At 43.1% G+C, this 26,006-nt stretch overlaps 1 protein-coding gene across 6 annotated transcripts in view; it reads left to right on the forward strand.

The window, feature by feature from the left end:
* The window catches only part of RALGAPA2 (Ral GTPase activating protein catalytic subunit alpha 2), a 154,574-nt gene that overhangs the window by 94,213 nt on the left and 34,355 nt on the right, over positions 1 to 26,006 (forward strand). For 4 of the 6 annotated variants that reach the window (XM_044442946.1, XM_044442948.1, XM_044442950.1 and 1 more), the window contains exons 36-37: positions 1,490 to 1,648; positions 12,134 to 12,261. In XM_044442946.1, the coding sequence (XP_044298881.1) occupies positions 1,490 to 1,648; positions 12,134 to 12,261 (287 nt within the window). Of the gene's footprint in view, positions 1 to 1,489; positions 1,649 to 1,787; positions 3,151 to 5,603; positions 9,285 to 12,133; positions 12,262 to 26,006 lie in introns of those variants that run through there. The other 2 variants (XM_044442952.1, XM_044442951.1) reach the window with 2 other exon arrangements.

The following is a 26,006-nucleotide window of genomic DNA, read 5'->3' on the forward strand; positions in this document are numbered from 1 at the left end:
AGTCCTGCACCGAGCAGGGGGTTGCACCCGATGGCCCCCTGGCAGCTCTGCTAGTCTATGGTTCCGTGTCCACTCAGAGGAAAAGCAATTTGTGTTGAGTAGCCTTCCTCACGAGCAGCCGCACTGACTTCAGGGGAGCTTATCTGTGGGGAAGTCATCCCAGGAGCAGGCCTGTCGTGTGTCTGCCCTCGGGTGCCAATGAATGCGGATTTATTTATTATTTATTTATTAAAACATTTATTTATTAAAACATGAGGATTGCGGCCTCACTGGCTCCAACCCGTGCGAGTGACAACCGCACACTGCACCAGCACCTTTGTGTTCTCCTTAATTCGTGTGAGGGGCAGACGATGCCATCCCCCCTCCCGCCCCTTTTCTTGCAATAAAAAGCTCTGCTTGTTTGCTCCTGCAAAACCTAGGACAATTTCCTCGTGTGCGCCCCCTTTTCCGTTCCTCCTGCTCCGCTTGCAGATGCGCTTATGTGGAATGCAAGGTCACAGTGGAAGCTTGTGCCTTGTCCATCAGCAACTGTGGCAAATGTGTTTGGCGTCAATACCTAGACCATGCACCTTCACAACTGGCAGGAACTATTATGTACACCTCCCACTAGTTTTTAGTTGCTCATAGGATATTTGACTTTTTTTTAAAAAATGTGACAAATTCTATGACTTTAAAATTACTACTGTTGCCTACATGTACGATCTAACAAAACTAAGCAAAAGTATCTCATTTTCTGTCTTGGCCCTAAGTTCTGTGAGTCTGGAAACATGTCAAGAAAAGTAGCTTGTTTCAGGTTCATTCGAATGTTCTGGTTTTGAGCTATTCTGCAAAATGCGCTAAATACAAAATGCATTAAGCACCACGGAAAAGGCCAATTTCCATGGCAAACAAAAGAAGTTAATAAAGGAACATGTTTTCTCCCAAATGGAGTAGTTTTGGGCCAAGCTATTTATCACGAACTCTTCCATTCCTTCAAAAACCATGATCTTTGAACTTACAACAAACCCAGCTTACTGTCCAAGCACGCAGTCGTGAGACAGCCATCGCTCCGGACCAACGTTTTTAAAGCTACGTTCTACAGGCTCTGGGCTGGAGAACAGCAAGTGGCACTGCAGGAGCTTGGCTTTAGCTGTAATTGCATCATTTTATGCAATATGTGTTTTATACCATTCCGAAGTAGTTTATGCTGTGAGGTAGCACCAAGTGAATGGTCGTAGGGTTGAAATTAATCTTCCCGTTTTTAGACTCAGCCTTAATACTGACAAATCACTTAGATTACCAAATGGTGACACAATCTTTCCAGCCAGAGTCCCTCAAATATTTTTTAAGAAAAAATCTTTGCTTGCTTTTCAGTGAGCAGAAAGCAACCAACCAAGGTAGAGTTTTCTTGACATATATCTACCATCGCCATGAAATTCAGTTTTTCCAATGTAACTCCTCACACTGGTTTTGTCATTCTGATTAATAGCAAGCCCATTTTCCTTTTCAGCTTCGTCACTTGGGAAATGACGAGGTTCACATCGTCTGGTCCGAACATACCAGAAATTATCGGCGGGGCATCATACCGACAGAGTTTGGAGATGTCTTAATTGTTATCTATCCCATGAAGAATCATATGTTTTTCATAGAGATCATGAAGAAACCAGAGGTATGTTTTGAACATTTTATTAGGTCTAACCTATCCAGTGTTTTTATTATTATAATATAATCATGATTTTTATACTCAACCAAATCAATGTTGATGGGAAAAGGCTGAATTTATCCCCCCCCCCCCTTATATCAAACAGGAAAATCAATGTGAGCCGTTTCCTTTGGAGTACTTTCAAGAGAGTCTCATCTGGCCCTCATTCCCCAATATTGTCTATTTTCTGATTATTTTGCTGCTTTTATGCTTTTTAAAATATTTGTTGTATTAAGCTTACTTTTATTTATTAGTTATTTATCATGCCCTGAATATTTTATTGCAAGTTGCCCTAAAAACACACCCGGAAGACAGGCTATGAATCTCAGGTTTTGTTAATTTCAGGACAGTTTTTTTTCTTGCTCTTTCCCCTGCCCCCTTCAGGGGGGTGGATCTTTTTGCTGTTGGTTTGCTGCTTGTTTTTTGTTTGCTTGCTTTTGTGTTCATTTGTTTCATTCCATTTTGTATTGGTGAGGTTCACAATAACAAATGAGAAGAAGATAAATAAACGCATTTGTCTGTCCCAGATTGTGTTCTTAGCTGGATGGGTTTCTAACCTGAGGCACACGATGCGTGGATATAAATAAGAGTTCTGGAAAGCAAACCCAAGTAAAATCAAATAACTTAAGTTCTGCTTCACAAGAGGCACAGTTGAGTGGAACAGGTAGCACTTCAAATGGCCCTCAAGAAGCTCAGATTATCTCTGTCCTTCGTGAGTGAAAGCTGCTTAGCTGAAGGGCTTAGTCCCTTCCATAGCTGTTGACTCCAGCTAAGGGTCGGTGATGGTCTTTTGGGGGCTGGAATCCTGAACCCAGCAATACGATCTCCCAGACAAGATTGTCGCTTGTTAAATTGATTCCCTCTTCCCTGAAGGTTCACCAGGATTGGAGACTGCAATGGCCAGTCCTGCTCCTGCTTTGATGCTTCCTCTGAATTCACAGTTTCCTTCAACACAAAAGCCACCACGTGCTGGCATTCTTATACCCCGCTTTCCATGTTCTGCTAAGAAGCTCAAACCAATACTGAGAGTTTGAAAGGCTTTAAAACATAAAAACAGGTACCCAATAAATACAGGGGGGAAATTCAACTCAAAGAAAGAGCCAGCCAAGCATCAAATGTTGAATCAAAGTAGCTCCACCAGTTCTCAAAAATAGAAGGAACAAGCTAACTTGTCTGGGAAAGACAATTCTGAGCTTTGGCACCACATTTGAGAAAGCCCTAAGCCCTACATGAGTGCTTTGCCCTGCACCCCTAGAAAATGTTTGATTTCAGTTCATACCCCCCTACAAAAGTCATATCACATTGGAAGATGAAGAAGTCAAATTTCCAATCTTTGAACCATTTTGACTCAGCCCAGAAAATTCAAATATAACTTGAGCAATTACAAAGAATGTAAACAGAAAAATCAGTCCCAGTCGTGGACATGAAATCCAGTGACTTCTTGGTTCCTGGTTCTCATTCATGATTTTGTCAAACTGTGGATTCCAGCAATTCCTAGGTTCTGCCTTGATTGACAAAAGAGAACTGAATCCAAATGCAAACAAAATAATAACGATAATAAATAACTTTATTATTGGGGTAATTTTTGGCAACAATATTGCGATTTGCTGATTTCTGTGATGGCGCCTTCCTCTGTTTTGCACCCCCTGAATTGCCAGGATCTCCCTGTGCCTGCAGTCATTTCCATCTGCATAAATGCTAACCTGACATTCCCAGCTAAGCTGGTTCCCCACCTGCTCAGAAGCCACGGCGTTTGCACAGTTGATACAAACCTTCCCAATCCATCTTTCAGAGCACCCTGTGGGGAAGATGTTCAGTTTGGGGAAGAGATGCCGCTCCCAAATGTGCTCAGATGTGATGGCAGGCAGATAAATCCCCACCCAGCTTCCTGGGAGAGATCTGGCTGCTACCTGGAGGCGTGGTGGTTCCCTAGAAAATGAAAATGTAGCCCCAGTTCAACATCAGATGCTCTCTAGTGCACGGAAGGGCAAGCATGCTCAGAATAGCACGAGCTAAACTGCATCAGCGTGAAGGGTGGATGTACCTCTTAGAAAGATTCATCATTTCTGGAAGCATGTTTTCAAAATTCAGCTTCAGGGGTTTTGCTTTGTTTGTTTTTAGCATCCCTCTGGCTTCCTGTTAGTTAAAACTTTTTCTCATACAGCAAAAGTTACTTCCATCACAATCTTAGATCAGTGTACTCACAATGAAGCAATGCATTGATTGACTTTGAAATAACTTGTCAAGCTATACATTCCCGGAGGTTTGGTTTGGTTTGGTTTTTTAACTTGGGCTCCGGTTTTTGGCCACAGTCCTTTGTGGTCATTGGAAGACCACTCCAGAAGTTTGGATGAGTCTTTGAATGTGTACAGTCAGCTGCAGCCAATAAAACAGATGGAAAAAACACCCCTTTGTGTGAGTACAGGAATTTTATGCTTGGGATTCGAGCCATAGACTTAAGGGGAACAACAGAGATAGAATGCTAGTAGATCCATTCTGCAGTCTTCAGAATACTTAGAAACACCTCAAATTTTTCATTGTTTGTTCCCTGGAAAGCCCAGTAAAAGTTCTTGGAAATCGAACTGAAGAATGGGAATAACTGCATTGCCTTCAAGGAGATCTGAATTTCATTCTTAAACCTGTTGACAAGTTCAAAAGTTAATGAGAATCTGTTGCCCATTCTCAGAATAATTGTTCCCTAATTTGTTTTTTATTTGAATACAGTGGTACCTCGGCTCATGAACTTAATCCATTCCAGGAATCTGGTCATGCCCCAAATTGGTCGTGAGCCAAGTTAAATTTCCCCATAAGGTTCAATGTAAATCAGGTGAATCCATTCTGTAACTATTTTTTTAATCAGAAAAAAATGAAGCAAAGTGACAAAGATCGTGGCCATCGCCCCCCCACCACACCCAACGCACGAGCGTGGCCATCCCCCCCCCCCCCCCGCACGAGCACAGTAGTGAGCACAGCCATAGACAGGCGCATTTGCAGAAGCCCTCGTGGGGGGAGCCGGGCGCGATTGTGCTGGTGGGGGGGGATGGCCGAGATCGCACTTGCGCTTGTGCAGGGAAGACAGGCGCGATCACGGCCATCTCCCCACCCCACCCCACAAGCACAACCGCAGTTGCGCCTGTCTTCCGTGCACGAGTGCAATCACGACTGTGGCCATCTCCCCGCTGGGGGGGGGGGGGGCGGATGGCCGCGATCGCGTCATCACCAAATGCGGAGTTTGTGACCTGAGTCAAAATGTTTATGAAATTTTTGTTCGCATGGACTGAGGTGTTCATGAGCCGAGGTACCGCTGTGTAAGTAGGCCATGCCTGACATATTATTTCCCATGTAAATAATGATCTTCACAGAGAGGACCTCAGTACAATTAGGATTTCATTCAGGATTGCCTCACGTCACTTTTAGCCTCAGTGCTTAATCTACGTGTTTAAAAAATGTGGTTTTTATACTGGCCGAGTGGTAGCACAGCACAGAATTCAACCTTTGCCTCTTGAAGAGCTAGCGTGATTTCAAACATAGTGGTAGATATCTAATCATGCATCGTTGGGAGTCTGTTGCCTCTTCGCCGTTTTTTAGGTAGAACCTTGGGCCCAGGGCCAAATCCAGCACCCCAGTGGTTGTCCAGTCCACCATGGGTCGTCTGGATGTAGGAGAGCAATTTCGTCATGGATGGCGGGGATTAGTTCTGCCCTCTTTACAATCCTGTTTTGCTGCTGTTGGTAACAGCCCCTTCACCAATGCCCAAGCAGTGGTTTTCCGTGGTTTTAAAAACTATTCTTTCGGACACAAAGAAGTGCACATTTATGGTCTTCCTTCTCCCTCCACCTCTTTTTGGTTAGTCATTCCAAAGTGTGCTTCTAATACTGTTGAATATAGATAGTCTCGGCTGGTCAATTTCATTCTGTTTCAGCTACGGAAGGGAGACGGAACCTACAAGGAAATCGGCAAGAGAAACCACCTATGATTGAACTTTCTCACAGTTGTCAGGAACCAGTTGTCAACTTTAAGCTGAAAGTTGGATGGAAAGTGACAAAAGAAAGTGTACCAAAAGGGTGTGCATGTATAGGGGTGGACACAATATTTCTCACTTCGCAATGCATTCTTCCTGGTGTTCTCCATGCCCAGCCTTCCCAGGTAGTACAGAAAAGCGAGACATTAACTCCCCTGCTTTTCACAGCTCTGTTTTAAGTTACTTCCAGCTTTGCTTCGTCATCTCCAATGCACTTCCTCAAAATACGCACACAAATTTAATGAGTGGGAAGTAAACGGAGGGGGAAATGCAGACACCTACAATGACGGGACGGTTTCCACAGATGCACCAATTTACCCTCCATTATTGCGGTGTTTCCCGGTTGGTGACTCGGCCAGCAGTCACTAACAGTTGTGTGCAAATTAGCCTATTTGAAATCACACGTCAGTTTCCATGCGTATCGCCTATTCCACTCCAGTGCTCCCTTTGACAGCTGAAATATACAAGAAAATTGACCGAGGAAGAGTCCCCACGCCAGGAGGCCCCCAAGCTCCTTTGCACAATCGCAGAAGGGAGAGGAGGAAAAAAAGAACAAACTGAATGCATTTGCAGCAGGTTCTGGGGCCAAAGAAATGACCGTTCCAGTGGTATGTTTCTTAACCTCTGAAAATCAAGAAAGGGCAAACCAGAAGAGGTTCCCACCAGAGCCGAGGGGAATGAAGGCGAGGTTTCCCACGAAGGACACCGGGACGCTCACTGGATGAGTGTAGGGAGGATGGAAAGAACAACCCATGGTGAGCCCAGGTCTCCTCCAGGCCCACACTTGGTTGTCCCACAAACAACCCACACCTGAACAGCTTATTCACAGGGTGGCTTAATGTGTTGTGCAAACACAGCCGATGTATGTTCTGCTCCCTGTACGGCCGTTTACTCGGCACAGCTATTGTGTCCGAAGCACAATCACTCTTGCAAAATGTGTGGCACGAGGAGCAAGACACACCCGCTTGTTTGTTGAACACGCTCTTGTGTGCGAAAGATGCCTCACTGCCAAAGAAAGACAAGCTGGAGAATCGGTGTTCGTCTTGCCTTTCAAATATGACTATTCCAGCATTATATCCAGATATCTCCAGGGTAAATGTGGCCAACCTTTTGTTCACCAGCTACTGACCCCAGCATGAATTGAAACAGACTTGTAGACAGAAATGGCTGTTTGGCTGCAGTCCCTGGTATTTAAATCGTGTTCTCTAATCAAATGAAAAAGCTGTCGCTTTTCTTTCAGGTTTCAGGAGCCATGGTAACATTTGGCTTTTTATATACATCATGTTAGCCTTTTTGTTTGCATTTAAGTAGAGACACCTGGAGCAATGTTACCATTACCCGATTTGGTATTAATAGCTTCATTATATAAGATTCTCTGATCCGATAGTTGTTACTTCTGTTATATCGCCGAAGCTTTTGTTGTGTTCATTTTTTATTCTCCTGCCTGGCAACCAGGCGGTGATTTGCAAACTTTTTTGTCCTGATTAATTAACCAATATAATTATTGGGAACTGTGATACAGTCTTTTGCTCAACAAAGCCTCGGAGAGAAAACAATAGTAAGTCTGTTAGTATGAATGCATTCCACACATCACAGATGTATGAAGATATTCTAAACAATGAGACGAAAATCTGCCTGTAAAAGGAGACAAAGAATGCCGTGCCGAGCCCGACATGACGTGCATACCGTAAGGCACACGCGGAGAGTTCCCTGGGACACAGATGCCTCGTTAGATTGCAGCTAGTTATCAGAGATTAATTCTCAGCCGTTTGGTACAATGATTTACCCATTCAGCAGCTTTTTAAACTCTATCGCTCACTATGGGAAGTTGAGTCCGTGAATCTAAATGGATTATTTAAACCTGACTGTGTTTTAATTGAGTGCGGGGATATTGATCGTTTTTTGTTCAATGATTAAAATTAAATAGAAGTGAAAATGTGGGGGTGTTACTTCTTGCAGGGTGATGTGAGCATCTTTGAAGCTCTCTGGGGCACTTTCATTCCTTCTCTGTGTATTTCACCGGATGAGCATTTTGCTAAGCTTGGCATGTTTAATATGGCCAAGTATTTTTCAAATAGCGATCCCAGTTGGAATGCTTAAAAGCACATTAAGGGAGCCGTCCTGTGGCCCTGGGCAGCTTCCATGGGCCATGGGATTCTTTGGATTCCCAGATCTCAAATCGGAAACAGCGCCACTGACCTCCTTCCGGCTAGTGAGGAAGGAACTGTGCCAGGACCTTCTCTGAGGTTGAAAAAGTAAGCTCGGAGAATGGGTAAAGGGCGTACTGAAGCCCCCTTCCTCTTCCACCGAAGTGCCATAGCTAGATGATCAAAATTGCCCATCTAGTTGATTGTAGGACAGGAGAAGCATGGAGCAGAAATTGAAAACCTCCAAGCTTGGACTTCCCTAAACAATTTTAAGATCCAGAATTGCTGTGAAATTGACATATCCGGATGGATGCAGAAAGATGTCTAGTCTGTCATTCAGCAAGAATCCTGTTCATTATATTTTGACTTATAACCCACACCATCCACAAAACTTTCTAAATGTATGATACATGTCAAGGTAAGGCTTAAAGATCACAGAAATTCGGAGAGCTTCAGCCGTGGGGCAGTATAGAAATGAAACAAATTTTAAAAAGAATATTGCAGTGGCCCATCTCATGGTGCAAGTCCAGATGGAAAAGCAAATAGGCTAAACTTGCTGATCTAGAAATTATCAATCTATAAAATCCGGAATAACCTTACAGACATTCCAGCAATTCTGCCCTAATCCTGCATGCTGTTTCTGCTCTATAGCAGAGCACAGAGTGGCAATGTGAGTTGGTTTGATGCCATTGATGCATCGCCATATAACCCAGATTGGTTGTACTTCAGGTATGCCCCTTTGGGCAATTAACTGGCCCAGATTTCCAGTTCTTTGGGTTATACTTTCTCATATGATCCCAAATACATGGAGTAGACCACCTTCCTAAATTATGTTCCCATTTGCTCAAGTAGATGTTCCTTATCATATTAAGGTTAAATATAATTTTACAAAGTTGACCTAGATTTCTGTTATGTATCCCATTTAATATTATTGCTTGAGCAATCCCTTAATGATCTCTTATTTGGCTGATAGATTGGATATTATGTGCCTAATCTGCAAATATTTTAAAAAACTGAGATTCTATTACATTCTGTTTCTCCAGAAATCTCATTGTAACTGTTAATATGGTCATTTAAAAATAATTTTTCAAAGCTCAATTAGATTGTATTTCCCCCAGAAATTCATATGAATTGCAATACTGTCCAAATGTATATAAGTTGCTAATGCAAGGGCTTGCCCTTGTCACTTCTGTATCTTTTTAATTGCAGAACCAGAGTCTGTTTTCAGTAGTTAATGCTAGATTATAAATTATATTGTTCTGCCCTTGTTCCTTTATCTGGTATAAACCATGATTTTAATGTAGGTAGAACTGAAGCAACAGAATACCATTGAATGCAGGTAAATGCTAAATACTATGAATTTGTACACTGATATAACACTGGAGCAATAATTCTGGCCCCTTTTCCTACCCAAATACATTTTGATTTCAGCTTCTGTCATTTGTTTTGTCATTTGCAATGGAATATTCAAAAATAAAAGTATTATTGGCAGTACATTCATTTTAACAGTTGATATTCTCCCAGCCCAAATCATCTTGTTCTTGATCATTTTTCAAGAGCAGTATTAATTTCTTGTAATTATATGTCATGATTACAAGGCCTCAGTCTTCCAGGTAATACATATACCAAGATATTTAACTGGAGAGTCTCTCCATGCAACTGAATTTATTATAGTTATATGGTCTATCTCTCCTTTCTAAATTAATTCCTTTCCATCCTGACTTACATCAGTTGATTTTATATCTTGATCCTTGACCAGAGTTTTTAGCAAATCCAAAGGTTCCTCAAACACCATTGCAGGAGTCTGTAATATCAATGCAGAATCATCTGCATATAAATCAATTTCACACTCTTCATTTCCAAATTTCACTCCTTTCCTTTTTGCCATTGTCCAGATAATTTCAGGAAGGGGTTCTCCTGATACTGCAAAAACGATGTGAGTTAGTGGATAATCCTGATGGATTGCTATGTCTAGAAAAAAAATTCTGATGTGTATCCATTTATGTATACACAGGCAGCAGGAATGATACTAATTTGATCCACTTAATAAAAATTTCTTCTAGGCAAGAATGTATGCAATACAAAATGAAAATAATTCCATTTATGCAATCAAATGCCTTTTCATTCTTCGAAAATAAAATTCCGCATATCTCTCTGGACCAGTCAGTCCTATAAATTGAACTGAGAAAGAGCCATAGAGCCTTTTTGGCTGATGGACACTATATCCATTTTAAAAATAAACTTTAAAAATAACTGAGCATTCTCTGAATTTTCACTGATACTCTCCCTTACTAAACCAATACTCCAGTTAATGCATGTATTTTAATCATTAATCTCTTCACAAGTATGTGTGTCCATACTTTGAAATCTTGCTTATTAAATAAACCATTGAGTCAATATGATTTGGGTTTCAGACTTTACCATATTTAGGAATATGGTAACTGTTATTTTTGCCTCTTGCCAGGATTTTGGAAAATATATATCTGTACCTCACTTCATGTAGGTCACCATCCATTATGTTTGCCCACAACCTTCTGAACTTGGAAGATTACCAACATCTGGTGGAGGGCAGAAGAAACACAAATTAAAAGGTTCTCTCTGGACTTCTCAGTGTTCCACTTTCAGAGTCCCATTCCATGGTTGGAACCCGGACTCCAAATTATCCTATGGCCAATGAGGTCATAAGATTGCAACCATCCTTACCCCGGGCTAGATTATTATTATTTAATTCTTTTACAGTATGACCCAGTTCTTCCATACTTACTGGCTGCTTCAGTTCATCAATCTCCACCGAGTTATGGAGAGTAAATTAACTTCATGCAAAAACTCCACTGCCCCTAGATCGGGAATGCTAAAAGACGAACAAGGAATATACAATCTGAAAATAAAGAGAAAGTAGAGAAAATATACAGCAAAGATGAAAGAATTAAGACTTCTTCAAAGTGGAATTCTATGAAGAAGAGTTTGCAGAGTAAAACTGCTGGGAAAGCTCATGCAAAGAGTAAAGCCTGCAGTAAACAGCATTCCAATACAACTGTTCCAAGTGGATGAAATGAATCAATCCAAATCCAAGCAAAAACATGTCATCAAATATGGAAAACACAACAGTGGCTCACAGACTAGAAATGTTCAATATGTATTCCAGTCCCCAATAAAGGAGATGCAAAGGAGTTCAGCAACTGTAGGGCCATTGCATTAATCTCCCATGCTAGCAAAAGGAGGCTCAGAGTGTTGTGACAAAGAATACTACCAGCAAGAAATGCCGGACGTCCGAGCTGGATCCAAAAAGGAAGAGCACTAGAGCTTATGTTGCAAATATATATTCTTTGGTGCACGAAAGAACTTCAGAGAAGTTGCTTTCTAGACTACAACAAAGCCTTTGGCTGTGTGGAAACCAGGGATGGTCCCGAAAGAAATGGATGCCCATCTCCACGCTTGATTGTCCTGGTGCATAACCTGTGGAAGAAGCTACTGTGAGGACAGAAAATGGAGAAACTGGATCGTTTCCCGTCAGCAAAGGTGTCAGACAAGGATGCATTTTCTCTCCCTTTCTGTTCAATCCATACACAGAACATACAAGAAATAGAATCAGAAGAAGGACTGAAAATTGGCGGAAGAAACATCATTAATTTCAGATATGCAGAAAGCAGCAATGACTTGAAACAACTCCTGATGAAAAAGAAAACAAAAGCAAAACTGTAGCTGAATATTTTTTTAAAGTTAAATAAATATTAAGAAAACAAAGATCATGTGAGCACAGGGAGCAACCCACCCTATACCCACTTATTTGTAAGTCCCATTTAATGAAATGGGACTTACTTCCGAGTAGACTTTCATAGGCTTGATCTGTAACATATGTTGATTGCCTATCAACTGATAATCAACATAACTTGATTATCAGTTGACACCATCTGACAAATGTTGATGTCATCCTTTTCTTGCTCAATAAATGGATTTTTGTTGCTTTTGGAGGCTTCCTTATTGTTTTAAGGGCATTACCATCAGAGAAATTAAAGCTTAAATGCCTTTTGGCTGTAGGACTATTGTGCTTTATGCTTCTATTTGTATAAATTGAGTAAGCCTCTGAATCCATACGCATCTGCTTGGCTGTTAATAATGTACTCATTTTGCTAACACACTTCATACGTTTGCTGCTGAAAACCCAACGCAGCACCAACATATCCCATAATAAGAGCACCTCATATTACCCTAGGCCTTTCTGTTGAGACATGTGCAGATTTAATAATTCCATAACGATGTATTGATGTGCTTGCTTCTCGTCAGGTGCCATTCTTTGGTCCTTTGTTTGATGGCGCAATTGTGACTGCAAAGCTGCTGCCAAATCTCATACGGGCAACATGCATCAGTGCCAGCAGAGCTGTGAAGTCCCTCATCCCTCTCTATCAGAGCTTGTATCCTTTTCAGTAGTGCATTCATTCCTTTTCAGCTCAGGATCGCTGTGTGCATCTTTCCTTTGAGGTAAGTTTTCATCAAAAACATCTGGCGCCGCAGGACTCCTCGTACAGAAAATCACGGCAGTTTTAGCCAAATCTGCATTGTCATGTTTTATTTCAAACCGATCCATTGGGTGGCCAAAGGATGCTAAGGGCCCTGTCTAACTCTCGGATCGTCTCCCCCTGCCCAAGTTTCTTTGCCATGACAAGCAAAAATGGCGCCCTGCAGGGAAATGGGTCCACAGTGAGTCATCAGAACCAGGTCAACATGCATCTGGAAGTTTCCTCGTCAAACAGCAAGATCTCTTAGTCTCTACACCCTCAATATTCTCTAGGCCCTAGAAGCTCTCAAGACTATTTGGAGGTGTGGCGTAAACATTCTGTAATTTACAAAAATGTGATTACACAGTGTGCCTAACACTGTAGATCACCGATTAGTAGGAACCTCTGTCATGGCTGAAATTATGGGAATTATAATCTGCATTAGGGATTGTGAGCAGCAAACCAAGTGGACGGTTATTTGGACGGAGAGTGGTCTTGTGTTCATTGTCGGGTGCGGGGGAACAGAAGACTCCCAAATCCAAGCTCAGAAACTCAGCTCCAACCTCAGAGCCAGGGACCTACAATCTGATTTCCCACCAGCCCCTCACAGCTGGCACAGAAAGAAACAGACTGTTGCCTTTCCAGGATGGGAAACGCAACCTCGAAGAAGCGGGTAAAGAGGTCAGGCCGTGAGGGACCCCGTCTCCTCTGCACTTCCCTCCCACGCTGCCAAGGATGCTTGTAAGCCTCCGACTTTTGTTACTGTGGGGCGAACTTGCACGTGGCTTGGGAATGCAAACCCTTCCTTGGCTTATTGCGTTTTTCTTGTTGCTGGCACGCGCTTCCCCGAACTATCTAAAGACAGGCATTCTGGAAAGAAAGCGCATCATGCAAACGCTGAAAGACGCCACTTCAAGGATGAAGCGCATGTTTGGCGTAGCGGAGGTGCGGTTGCGTGTCAGCGCCGTGAAGGCACTTGATGCTCCGACTTGGCTTGAGGAGGAGCTTCCCCCTTGCTTTGTGGTTTGCATCCTGCAAATGGGTGAGGGCCCCCTGCAGAGCACATTTGTGCGTGGGGCACGTGTGTCAGGATCTCCCTACTGACGTTCGTAGTGGATGGCTATTTTGGAGTGGTATTCCGACACGGCCCGCTCAGCAGCACCCATTTTTCAGCGGGACTCACGTTTAAGAAACACCTCAGACATGGACAGGTGGCAGGGCCTTTCTCCAGGTGTTGGCCTCACCCGTTCCCCGCCTCCTCCTCACACCTGTGTCCCAGGCTTGGCCCAAATGAGCCCTTCCTTTTCCGTACTTCCTCTGCGGCAAATAAAGTCATTTTGGAACATTTTGAATTCTCACATTTTCAAGGAAGGGAAAGTGCTTACCTGTCAAAGGTCATTTCCATACCCGTCTTTTCCACCTAGATAACTGAGTAGGGTTGAGTATATCTGATCTAGCCATCTATGAATCATTTTAAGACATTGTACTGCTTATTAGGAGAGAAAATATTCCGTGGACTTGATTTTCTCCAGAATTTCCAATCACGCAATACATGGAAAAGTAGACATGCCTACAACGCCAAGTTCCTTCTTGACTGAGAGATTCCAAAAAATGAAAGATGTGATACAATGCAGTGGAATAATTCATGCTTAGCTACCTTTAAATTATGTCAGCAATGCCCAAGTATTATCTTTGGAAAATATGCATCGATTTCTGAAGGTTTTTTCACATTATTGCAGCAAGCATGCTTCCCCATGTAATCTGTTTTACGTATATGACATCTATTTCTTTTCCACCAAAATTTCAAAGGGGGCAGAGTATAATTTGAAGCCTTGAGATTTCCAGACAGTCCCTTGTAAGCAGAAACCGCTATGCGTGTTTGAGATAGAATGACTTAAAATTATTCCAGGCACCCACCCCACTCCCTGCAAAGTCCCGATGAACATTGCAGGAGATCGAGTGGGTGCAGTAGAGGAGGAGTGACCTTCATTATGGAGCCTCATTCCCCTGAAGGAGTAGATCAATAGTCAAACTGCCTGTCACTTCTGCTTCTCTTCCGTTCTCGCAGCAAGAACATTCTCCAGGCAGCAATCAATGCTTGTGTGATCTGTACCAGCCTGTAATGACCAGCCATTTAAAATGGCCTTAATGGAGAATTTTTCTTTGCTGCGGGTTTGCAAAAGAATGACTAGATTCTGTAGGATCTCTGAAGGCCTTTGCCTACACACGGAGGTGCACAGAGTATAAGTGACCAGCCCTTGTTTAGGGGCTGTTTCATGTCAGCTCTTGGAATCTCTTGTGGCCTGTGGATTTAAAGCTCGGATTTGTTTTCCACTTTCACGTTATTTTAATTGTGAATTTTTGTACCACTCACGATGCTGTCAACCCTCATGCAAGATTCAGTATTCCCTTCATGTTTACAGGTTCTCAGTATTGGAATTGATGAAGGAAAAATGTGGAGGAAAGCAAGGTAGTTCCGACTGTATTACTGAAATATTTTAATACATAGAATACTTTATGTATTAATACATAGAATACTTTTCTATTAATATACGTAAATGGTGTATTTCATAATAGTAACTTCAGCTGCATATGAAAAATATATCTTTGTTTCTTAAAACCTCAGAATAACCACTGGAAGTGAGATGACACAAATGTCTTGTTCCATAGTTATAGTCAGTATTGTTATTTATTTGTTATATTTATATTCCCCTTTTCCTGCAAGGAGTCCAAGTCCATGATTCTTCTGTCCATGTCAACTTCAGAACACTTGTGTGAGGTTGCGTCTGCCTGAAAACGGGCCAGTGTCTCTTCACAACAGTGTGAGAATGTGCACCCTAGTTGCCCCAGGCCAGAATGCAAACTGGTTGCCTGAACCAGTCACTCCGCATTCCAGGGGCCCCCTACAAATCCAAGTCTTGCATCAGTGCCATGACCAGGGCTTTTTTTTTGTCATAGAACGCACCAGAACGGCTTTCCGGCACCTTTTTTTGATGGATTTTTCCAAGTGATTGTGACTCACCCTGTTGGGCATAGCAGTGCCTGCGGGCTGCTTGTGTGTCGGCGCTGATTGTGAGGGCGCTGCTCGCTTGGGACGCCGCTCGGCTTGGGATCGGTCGTGTGGCCGCACGCTGAGTGCTTACTGCCGGCGGCGACCATTGTGTTTGTGTGTGTGTAGAGTGATTGGCTACGTGCAAAAGGTAAATAAGTCCTTTATTTCAAAAAAAGTTGGTGAATTGAAAATCTCTTTTAGTGTAAAAGTGTGACCCCAAGACATGAGTTCCGGCACTTTTTTTTTTTTTACAAAAAAAGCACTGTCCATGGCACATGCTGTGAAGGCTACTGGGGGCATGCCAAGACCCTCAGGTTGCTCTCCAGGGCCTCCTGGTGGCCAGCCAGATATCAAGAGAGACATCCAAAACAATTCCCACCAACTCCAGTCAAAGCTGGGCTCTTCGATTCCATTGTTGGGCTGCCCTGTCTTCAGGAAGCACAGAGATCTCGGGGCTTTTGACCTGCTGATCAAGGTGGCACGGTTCACCCACAAGAGTGCCCACCTCTTTCTGGCACAAGTATTCCATCTCCCGTGTTGCCTGAAGAGGCGTGTTTGGCTCATGAGCCACAGCCTATGCCTCTCTTGAACTGGGGAATATGGAGGAGCGTAATGTCCCCAAGCAGATGGCCAACGTGAGTGGGTTGGAGTCAGGAGCTAGTGCAGTATCTGCGTGGCTTCCCAAGTCATCCTTGAGATGATTGGGTTGAGCTGAACCTTTCAGAAGAATTGCTGGAAACGATGCATCATGCCTCTAGGCACTGCCGTCTATGATCCGAACTGTGCTCATCATCCACAAAACCATCTGTGCACGCCGGCAACATCTTTGCTCCTTCTGCCAGTCACCAAGTCACTCATACTCTGGTCTCAGAGCCTCACCTGTTCCCAAGGTTGCCATCACCTCTGGTTTTGCTGATCTCTGAACCTCACCTGTCCCTGAACCCACCTTCACCTTTGGACCTGCCATAACTTGCCGGTATCTGGTCCTTGCTTGTACCTTCCTCTTCCAACTGAGTGTCACCAAACTTCTATCCATCTCCACCACCCTGGTCCCAGTGCTCCACTCTAACTGCTTACATGGAAACAGAGTGAGTCAGAAGGGGCCTCCTGGGCCATCTAGTCTGACCCCCGGCTCCAGCTGGCTCCACTCTTGACATGCCCACCATGTGCATGTCCAGCCTGTCCTTGAACACCCACACCGATGGGGCTTCTTCCTGGAGCTGCCTTTATTTCCCCAAAGCTTTAATAGATCTAAATGTCTATAAAGAATGAATAAGAAATTTATTTGTTACTATGAGATTGATCATGGCTAAGAATTGGAAAATAAGATACGATTACCAATTGCGTGATTGGTACAGAGAAGTTTGGAATATAGCTATTCATGATAAAGACTTAGACGCAGTGGTGAGGTTCGCTCTTTCGGGCACAGAGAAGAGGATACTTGGCTTTGCTTTCTAGTTATTTTTGCTTACGGTATTTTTTCAGTAGGTTAGATCTTTCACTGCCAAGTTTTCCACTCTTTGCATACCTTGATTAATCTTGATGCTTCTTTTGGAGAGTTGAAGTCTTTCTTATTCTATATTTAGATAGTTTTGAATTATTCTAGATTTCTTAGGTCTCCCTTCCTTTCCTTTTATTTCCTTTCTTCCTTTCCTTGCCAGATGCGGCACAAAATTCACTATTTTATGTTTTACCATATTTCTCTTATGAATTATTTATTTTTTAAAATTTGAATCAACTGGATCCTACATTATAGAAATTCTACCTAAGATTACACGAGCCTTTCTCCTCAGCTTGGTATTGATAACCATTGATAACTAGTATTGATAATGGTTACTATTTCTTCTTCAGTTATTTAGGCCAATATGCTGTTTAGCTGGAAATTTAATAATGCAAACATGAAATAAAGACACCCCCCTCCGCCTCTGACTCTGCATATTAGAAACAAACCTTTCAGGTTAAAAGAAAAAATTTTTAAAAATCCAACCCCAAGGCAGGGGGTAACTGAGGCTCTGTTTGGGGAATGTATCAGCCTCCAGAGAAGATTCTGTCCGGAGAGATATTCAGATGGATAGAATTACTCAAACTGTGGGTCCCAGATGTTGTTCCACCAGTTCCTATCAGCTCCAGCCGGGGGTGAGGGTTGATGACGTCTAGAGCCAAGCAACATCTAAATCCCCTGGCCCCTGCGATGCCCTTCCAGGGTCCATGGGGCCGCAGCATCAACAGGACTAAGACATTTCAATGTTTTAAGAAGCTGGCTTGCAGTGCCAAAGTTGCAAACATAATCAAACCTTCACAGAGCTTCTGTCAGATAAAATACCTTCATATTTATAAGCTAGGAATTAAATTTAATTAAGCCTTTTAATCTTTCCCTTTTTTGCAAATATGCAACTGGCAAAACTACTGCTAACAACTTAGCCAGTACCGATCGATGTTTTGGTCCTTGGTTCCCAAAAGCCTCCCACTGTGGGCTCGGCCGTACTTTCCTCCCAAGAGCATCAAGAATCCTGTGCAGACATCCTTCCTCTACCCATTGGACAAGTTTGCTTGCCAGCTGTGGGAGTAGGAAAACCCTTTTCTCTGCACCTATTGCAAGAACACTGCAGGTGGGCAAACAACAGGCAGTCATCCCACCAGTAAAGTTGGTTGAGGACTAGTAACTTCCATGGGCTTATTTGCACAGCTGTGCTAACCAATAACCATCCTATCTTTGTCATGAGAAAGCACAGTTAAGTAGGTGAAACTGCAGCGCCTTTTTCTAAAGTATTCGTTTGGTTGTCGTCTTCTGAGGTTGGTTCCGAGGTTCCTTTCCCTTCTATCAATTAATAGTTCATCTGATCAGGCTCAAACAGTTCCAGTTGTCCAGTGCTGAAACCAGCAAGACATCTACTTCGGCTGCAGTCTTACCTTAGGCTTTTTGGCTCAAGAATGTACCATGACTTGTTTTTTCCTTGGAAAAGTAAAAATAAGCCTCAAATAAGACCAAGAGAACAAGTGGTGACTTCTTCCTTGGCACTTAACTGTTTCTCTGTTGCGTGGAAGGATTCTTTAGTGAGACATCCGCCTGCATTATTTTTTAAAAGGAGGAAATCGAAATGTTGGGCAACACGACCGGATAAAACAAAACGAATTTGATTTTTCCCCCCCGCCGAGGCTTTCATGGTGGTTTAGCGCGCACGTTCTCATTAACATTCCAACTCTGTACAGCCCCCGCTTCTCCCGAGCTTACCAGCTGTTCCTGCTGCTAGTTACAATGTCTAATGTGTTCAGCTCAACGGGCGCCCGTACGCACCGCAGAGAAGAGACAGGCCTTCCGCCGGGAATAGCCACGTGTCTGCCTCTCAGCACTGGCAGTAGGGCCCCGCATGGCATATGGTGTCTGGGTTCATAGAAGATGCAAAACTATTCCGCCACTAATGCACAATGACTCATAGCATTGCTAATTTTTTGAACAAAAGCTCGCTTCCACACCCACACTTTTAACCCCTCAGGCTAAAAAGCTTCTGTTGCAGTCACAGAAGCTTCGGAGATGCAAAGAGCTAACTTCTTGGCCAAAATGTAGATTAAAATGTTTGCAGGAGATTTGTAAGATGCATTTGATGAAGTGGGACGATTCGCTTGGGGTTTTTTAAATGGTGCGTCGTCCTCCTGCATTTGAGGTTTGTGGCTGATTTAACACTGTTCCGTTGTGACGAGCACAAACGGGTTCGTGACGTTATAAAACTTGGGAAGCCCTTTTCCCGCAAGGCGATGATGTGCACAGAAGAGTGAATTTGGCAAGTGGGGCTTTCATCTGGCTGTGTGTTTTGTTTTGTGTTGGACAGATAGCTTTGCAGAAATCAGGCATAATCGCGCAAGTTTCCATGAAAGCAGGGCCCACCAAAAACGTTCGGGCAATGTCGGCGAGTGCCTGGGATGCCACGGTGCCAAGGCAGGCCTGAAAGAATGTGCAGAATAAGCTTGGTGATTGCCCTGGAATTTGAGGCGTGGGGCTCAGAGGGCAGAAACACCCTTTTGTACAGAGGAAATGGCCGTGACAGGCTGTGGTTGTGAGTTCACATGCTACACAACCAACGTTTCAGGTTGAACTTGGGTTGAGCATGGGTTGGCACTGAGCTGTGTGTTGTTGTTGAACTGTGGGGTAGTGAGAGCTTAGCTGTACTACTAGACCACGCTTTGCGTAACATCAACAACCCACAGTTCACACACCCATCAACAAACCGTGGGATCTCATCATGGATTGTTCATAGCTAATAAATCGTAGTTTGTTGGAGTGTCTGGGTTCACACAACACAGAAACCCACATTTCAGTGTTGTGTGAGATCAACCATTAAATATAATAAGGAAATGACTGTTACTTATTCATGCCCTAGTATACCTGGTGAGTTTTTGGGATGGTAAAATTTCGATTCCCCTAAGGTAGCAAAACTGGTTTGCTGCACTAAAGCTGTCCTTTTGAGTGTCTTAATGAGAAAGAAAGTGTAGGAATATTCCTTTGGAAGCTGCGTCGGCACTTTCTGAAACTTGTCTTTGTGTGTATGATTTTTGCCAGAGAAACTTTAGACTCCCAGGATATCTTAGGAATGCCATTAGACTTTGTGGAATTATGCTGATCCAAAAGAAATGTAAGCAAGACTTCACAGAGATGTTTTATTTGTACATTTTGCTTAATTGAAAAGATCCTGAAAACTGAAAAGTGCCATTTATTTATTTGGTGAGATTCCTTTAGCTGATGAGTTGGGCGGGAACGATCCTTTGGTTCCTAGACTGTGTCTGGTGGGCCAAAGGGTTGGTCAGACTTCTCCATACAGTGCTCCGGACTCTTACCTGGATACCTCTTCCCCAGCACTGCCAGTTTGGAAAGATCTATGTCAGCAGCTGCTCCTAGGTTGTAAGATGACCTGAGGGAAGGGGTTTCAGGTATTCCAGAAAGTGGGAGGACCTGGTGTCCCCAAGATGCTGGGTAGCTTTGGTGCATTTGGCCCCATTTCCGAATGCAGGTGTTGGAAAGGCGTAGCCTCAATCTATCTTCTGAGCCCGTTCAAAACTCTGCTTTTTCTTCATCGGGATTATATTCTCAGATCACCAAAGGCTTTCACTAAAGGAGCAGAATCTGAGGAGCGAGAGGGAACAAAACTGATCCCAGAGCTAACAGGAGTGAAAGTGGTCTTGGAATTCAGGCCTCCTTAGGTTTAGGACCGCAACTTGGTGCTTTGCAAAATCTTTGTTTCAGGGCTGAGTTGCTGACTATCCCCACAGCATCAGCAAAATATCTGTCCTGTGTACTGACAGAATCATGCCTGAAAATATGAAAAATACCCTGTTGTTGTTTTCATAGTCACTGATTCAGATTCTCCACTACAATCCAAGGGGGAGTAAAACGCTAAAACCAGTTTTATTCGAACTCGACAAAGTTTTGCAAATACCTTAACCCTTTTTCCGAGAGGTTGAGACAAATCATTGGGACGAATCCTAATTAGGTTTTGTTCTTTTCATTTCTGTGCTTGACATGTTGCCATGATTATTCAGTCCACCTTATAGGTATTTTTAATTGTGATTGATGTGTCATCATTCATTTTATTGAGCTCATTAAGGACTGCAAACCTCTGTACAACTTACTGTAATTAGAACTCACGTAACCATTCCATCTGCTCCGCAAGCCGTGTTTAATTAATGGACTCTCAGTGTCTTCTCTGCTCTATAAAAGGGCATCTAGTATTTTTTTTCCAATTGTTGAACAGAATTGCATGCTAGCATTTTATGCAACTTAAAATAGTATTCTCATTTCCACACCCCTGCGCCCCCTTCCAAACACGAAGCAGTCTTTTATGTATACCTCTATTACCAGTAAGTTCATATAATTTTGGAAAACTCTTTGATGGTGTTGCCCCAGGACCTATTAGAATGGTCACTATTGATCGCACATGATGGCATCACGAAAAAACCAAACCATTGTGCAATCTGGATATTCTGGTTTTTATTGTGAGAAATCCGATCTATGCTAGAATTCTTTTAGGTTGCAGGTTATGTTCAAATCTGTGTGATTGGTGTTTTTCTCTTCATATGTAACATCTTCTGAGGACAGACCCTACTCAAAATACTTTGGAAAGCAGAAGTTCATCTCCTGTTGTTGCTTTTACAGATGGGTGGCATAATAAGCAGCATATTCATGGATTCTTACTGTCATTGGTCTTTTTGTAATTGTGAGTTGTGGTGTTGAGTTTTTTATGGCTTGCTATGGACTTTATCGTGATTTAAGCCACCCAGAGAGGGTATGGCTAGCAGGACGGCATATAAATCGAATAAAAATAAATATTCGTGGGAAAGGAGGGGGTGCAGACTTAGGGCACGGTTTGGGGTTGGCAACAGTTGCTTCAACCCTGCAGAGAAAGAGCGCTAGCAAATTTGCGGACTTCCGATCCCATGGCTAAGATATCGGGAGCGAGCTCTGGAAGATGCGCAACCTTGCTTAGCTCCCCCTAGCCCTACCGTGAATTCCTCCATACAGCCCTGGCCCAGACTGCCAGGGCTTCCGGGCTTGCTTGCACCACCCTTCCCGACACGAACTGTGGCGTTAAGGCAAGGTCATTTGGGATGTGGCGAGCCGGCAAGCTGAAGAAAGCCAAGTCTCGATTCTCAGCTGCATCTCATTCAAGTGATGCCGCCGTGCTGGGGGCCTAGGTTCTGGGATCAGAAATGGACGGGTGAGGATGAACCTACTGAGGAGCATCTCTTGTGGGAGGGAGAGGTGGGTGAGTAAGTGGGCGCAGCAGAATTGGGAGGCGCTCCCAAATTGCTTGGAATGGGATTGTGCTCCCAAATTGTGGCTCTAATCTTTCGTGCGGAAGCTGCGATGAGATTTGCCCCTCTGCCGTTGCAGGTCCAGGTGGCACTGGTGACGGAGGCTGCAGTGTGCTGCTCTGGGCAGAATTATATGGGGTTGCCCGTGAAGACGATTTAGAAGCTTTGGTCAGTGCAGACCATGGCAGCTGAGTTATTAGCTGGAACCAGGCACATCTTAACAGCTTTAAAACATCGGTGTGGCCATCCAGGCCCGTTTCCAGTGCTGCCCTTCACCTTTCAATGCCTAAACAATTTTGGGCCGAGACGTCCAAGCGGTTCTTATCCAGGGTCCCCCCTCTGGCTTGAAGGGAGGCTGGGGGTGCCCTGAGAACTTTGCTCTAACAGAAAGTATTACTGACTCTCTTATGCCCAATTGGTTTCAGATTTCAATGGTGCTGACTATCCTTCTGCGGTACTCAGCACCACTAAAATATGAGTTCAGTTAAGCACGATGAAGTCAATAATAAATAATATTCCTTATAATTTCCATTGAAATAAGGCTAAATTATATATTAAGGTATATGCCACATATACTTGTGCTCAGAGGCCCACAATATTCAAATAACAGCAATAACTCTGTTCAAAAAACCTATCAATAAACAATTTAATTTTGTTCGTATGACAACAAGCCAACATCATATCAAATCAGTACAATCATACAAAGATTATGACAAAAAAGAAAACTTAAACATGAATAAAAGCCAGAAGAGCCCATGAACAACGAGCAAGATATAAATAAAGATACCCTAACGGCCCCTTAAATTATTTGCAGGCTACCTCTAAAGGTAGAACGCTTGCAAGGCGGCATTGCAAGCTGTAGTTAAATAGTTCCACTTTCTGTGGAAGCATTTGCCAAGACTTTGTCCGCATTGTGGTTAATTGTTTGTCTTAAAGATCCAGGACTTCCATGTTAGTCTGCTTGTGATTTTCCTTTGGCAGTTTTTCACAGCTCTTTGAAACTAGTGTCAGTTGATCTACAGTTTTAAAATGCTATTTTTCAAGCATTTTTCCTTCCGTGTTGGTGAGATATGACCCACAAGGATGGAGGAGCTACCTTTCTACATTTCTCTCCTGGTCCTAAGACAACAAGGTGGTGTGTTGAAGGTTCAAGGAAACCTGTGTCTGGCACCTGAGTTTCACATACACTACTTGGAACCAATACCGTCAGGCACCTGTAAAAAAGAGGAGGGATTTTCCTCCTGACCTGATTCTTTGGATCAGAGCCACTTAATGGCCACAGAATCTAAAATTTTGCTGTTTCCAACAGTTGACATATAATGGCACCTATTTGGGTTGTGGTATTTTTCAGTATGGGAACCACAATTTGCAAGCCAGAGCCTTTAGCTCAGACAACGGCCAGTTTGTCTGAGGAGCTGAAAGACATCAGTACGATAACTCTGTGTGGTGCTTATTTTATTGTTGGCAAAGATGTCCTTTTGCTGAGCATTCCCATTTGTGTCCGAAATGGAATTCAGCTCACTTCATGAATAGATTATCAAAAAGATTAAAATGTGCACCATGCCATGTTTTTTTTACAGAAGAGTGCCTTTGATGTGCTAATGTTCATTTTCTCTGCTTTCATTCAGAAGTGCTGGTCATTGTTTTACTCTAAAGATTGTCTGCTTCACATAGACATATCCTGCTTCCTTTGTGGTCAAATCTTGCTTGAGCATCGAGGAATATAAATAAGTTATCCTAGTTAATCCTAAAACTTGGTTCACCAAATAATGGCCACACTGAGGAGATGTATATCAAAGAACATCTGGAGCTTTTCATTAAATTAAACGTTGGGAGAATTGCTGAGGCATTGAAATGTCAAGGAATTTAAGGATGTTATACGTGACGTGTAGAACTCTTTTAATGTGATGGGTGAGGAAGCAACAAAGCAGTTACGTTTGAAAAGGAGGCTCAGATGGTCTATATCGACACGAGGCTTTGGTCATGGTGGCCCTAAACTGGGCTGATCTTTAAAAAAAATCAACATTAGAGCAGGATCGTTATTGGAAGAAGGAAAATGGCACAAAATACATGCAATGTTTTGAACTGTCCCAAATTCCTCAGCTGGCTAGATGGGGAAAGTGGAGAGCTGCTTGATGCATTTAGCCAGCGTCATAAGGCGGAAGGAGGAAAATGGACCAGACGTTCAAATGAGGCGGCACTGTGGTTTTCGGTTGAATCAAGGACTGGTCCTTGCACTGCAGGGATGAAGCAGTGCACAAGGGTTGATCCCGTCTTTGAAAACAGAAAATCCAACTGTTCCTCGTACCTTATCTCCATCCTTAGCAAAATGCATGGGATCCTTGTAAGTGGAAGACAGAGGGAGAGCAGGACTAGGCAGATTTAGATTAGAAATTATTTTAGCAATCTTTGATTCCATAATTGGCAGTTACTAATATGGATTAGAACCTCGACTCTACCTTTTATGCATTCATCAGGAGAGACAGAATGTTTTTACCAAACTTGATTCTGCACTCTAGGATGGTGGGGACAAGAAATATGGAAGTGCGGAGGTAGTTTTGATTCAAATTCATCTTGAGTGACTTTGGGAAAGTAGTTGTTGTAGAATTAATTCTTGTATTAATCAACAGGGTAAGGTTAATCTAATTAGCCGACTCTTTCTTAATAGGTGGGGTCAAATGCACATGAATGACACAGATTTTTTTAATGAAGTTTTCCACAACTCCTTGTTCTCGGTAGCCGTAAAGCAAGATGAACTGCGGATGTTCTTGTCTTGCATCAACTGGAACTTCAGGAAGAGCTTCCGCAGCTTTCGCTGGCAATTCTAGCTGTATGCAAATGACTGGGACAGTGGGAAATATGCACTGATTACTTGATGTGTCTGCAGTTGTCTTAACTCAGAACCTGCACTGTCCGTTCGACATGAGAAAGGAGCACAGAGGGGAAAAGGCGATGGCTTGTCTATTTTCGTAATTCACAACTTCCTCACTTCCCTTGACATCAGCATAAATCATACCAGGGGTATCGTAGAAGTTCACAAAGCCCATTGCAAATTGTTAAAGAAAAACAGAAAAAGAAAAGAAAACAGCCATCCTATCACACACCATGTGCTAATCTGGCTTTTAGGCACTTTTGGCCAACCTGTCTAACTCTCCCACAGTGCCTTGTACCACATAAAAATATTAGAATTGATGAACAATTCGTGCTCATGTCAAATTGGCACTTTGCATCTCTCTAGTATTTTTTTCCCCAGGATTTTTAAAAAAGACAGGTATGAAAACCACCCTTTGTGGGGGGTGGGGGGAGAAATGGAGTATTCGTGCTGCCCTGGGCTGCCCTCACTTTCCCAGGTGTAGCCCCCTCCAAAAAAGATTCCAATAACTTAATGTCGAGAAGAAATGGTAGCCGATAATTACCACCACCACCCCCAAAAAGGAAAGTTTCCCCATGTCCTCAGCAGCTGGAACTCCCTGGGCAGAGAGACAGCGCCTTTTCCTCACTATGGCCGGTGGACTTCCATTTTGGTTTGGCCACGGCTTAGCGTGGCACCTGAGTTTGGATGACATACTGCACCAGAGTGGGTTATTTAAACCCTCCAACAAGCTGTGATAACAGGAGTGGTTTTAAACCACCCCAGGAAAACAGTGCTAGGTTTGGATCACACAATAACACCCCCCCCCCGAGTCTTACACACAACTCCCCCCCCCTTGTCTTACACACAACCCAGTCACTAAATCTCAAGTCCAAACTGTTGCATGTTCATCGTTTGAGAAATTAGCTTAGTCTAGTCAAAACCTGCTGCTCG

Source organism: Varanus komodoensis, unplaced genomic scaffold (assembly GCF_004798865.1).
Source record: "Varanus komodoensis strain SLA01 unplaced genomic scaffold, ASM479886v1 scaffold40, whole genome shotgun sequence".
NCBI lineage: Eukaryota > Metazoa > Chordata > Lepidosauria > Squamata > Varanidae > Varanus > Varanus komodoensis.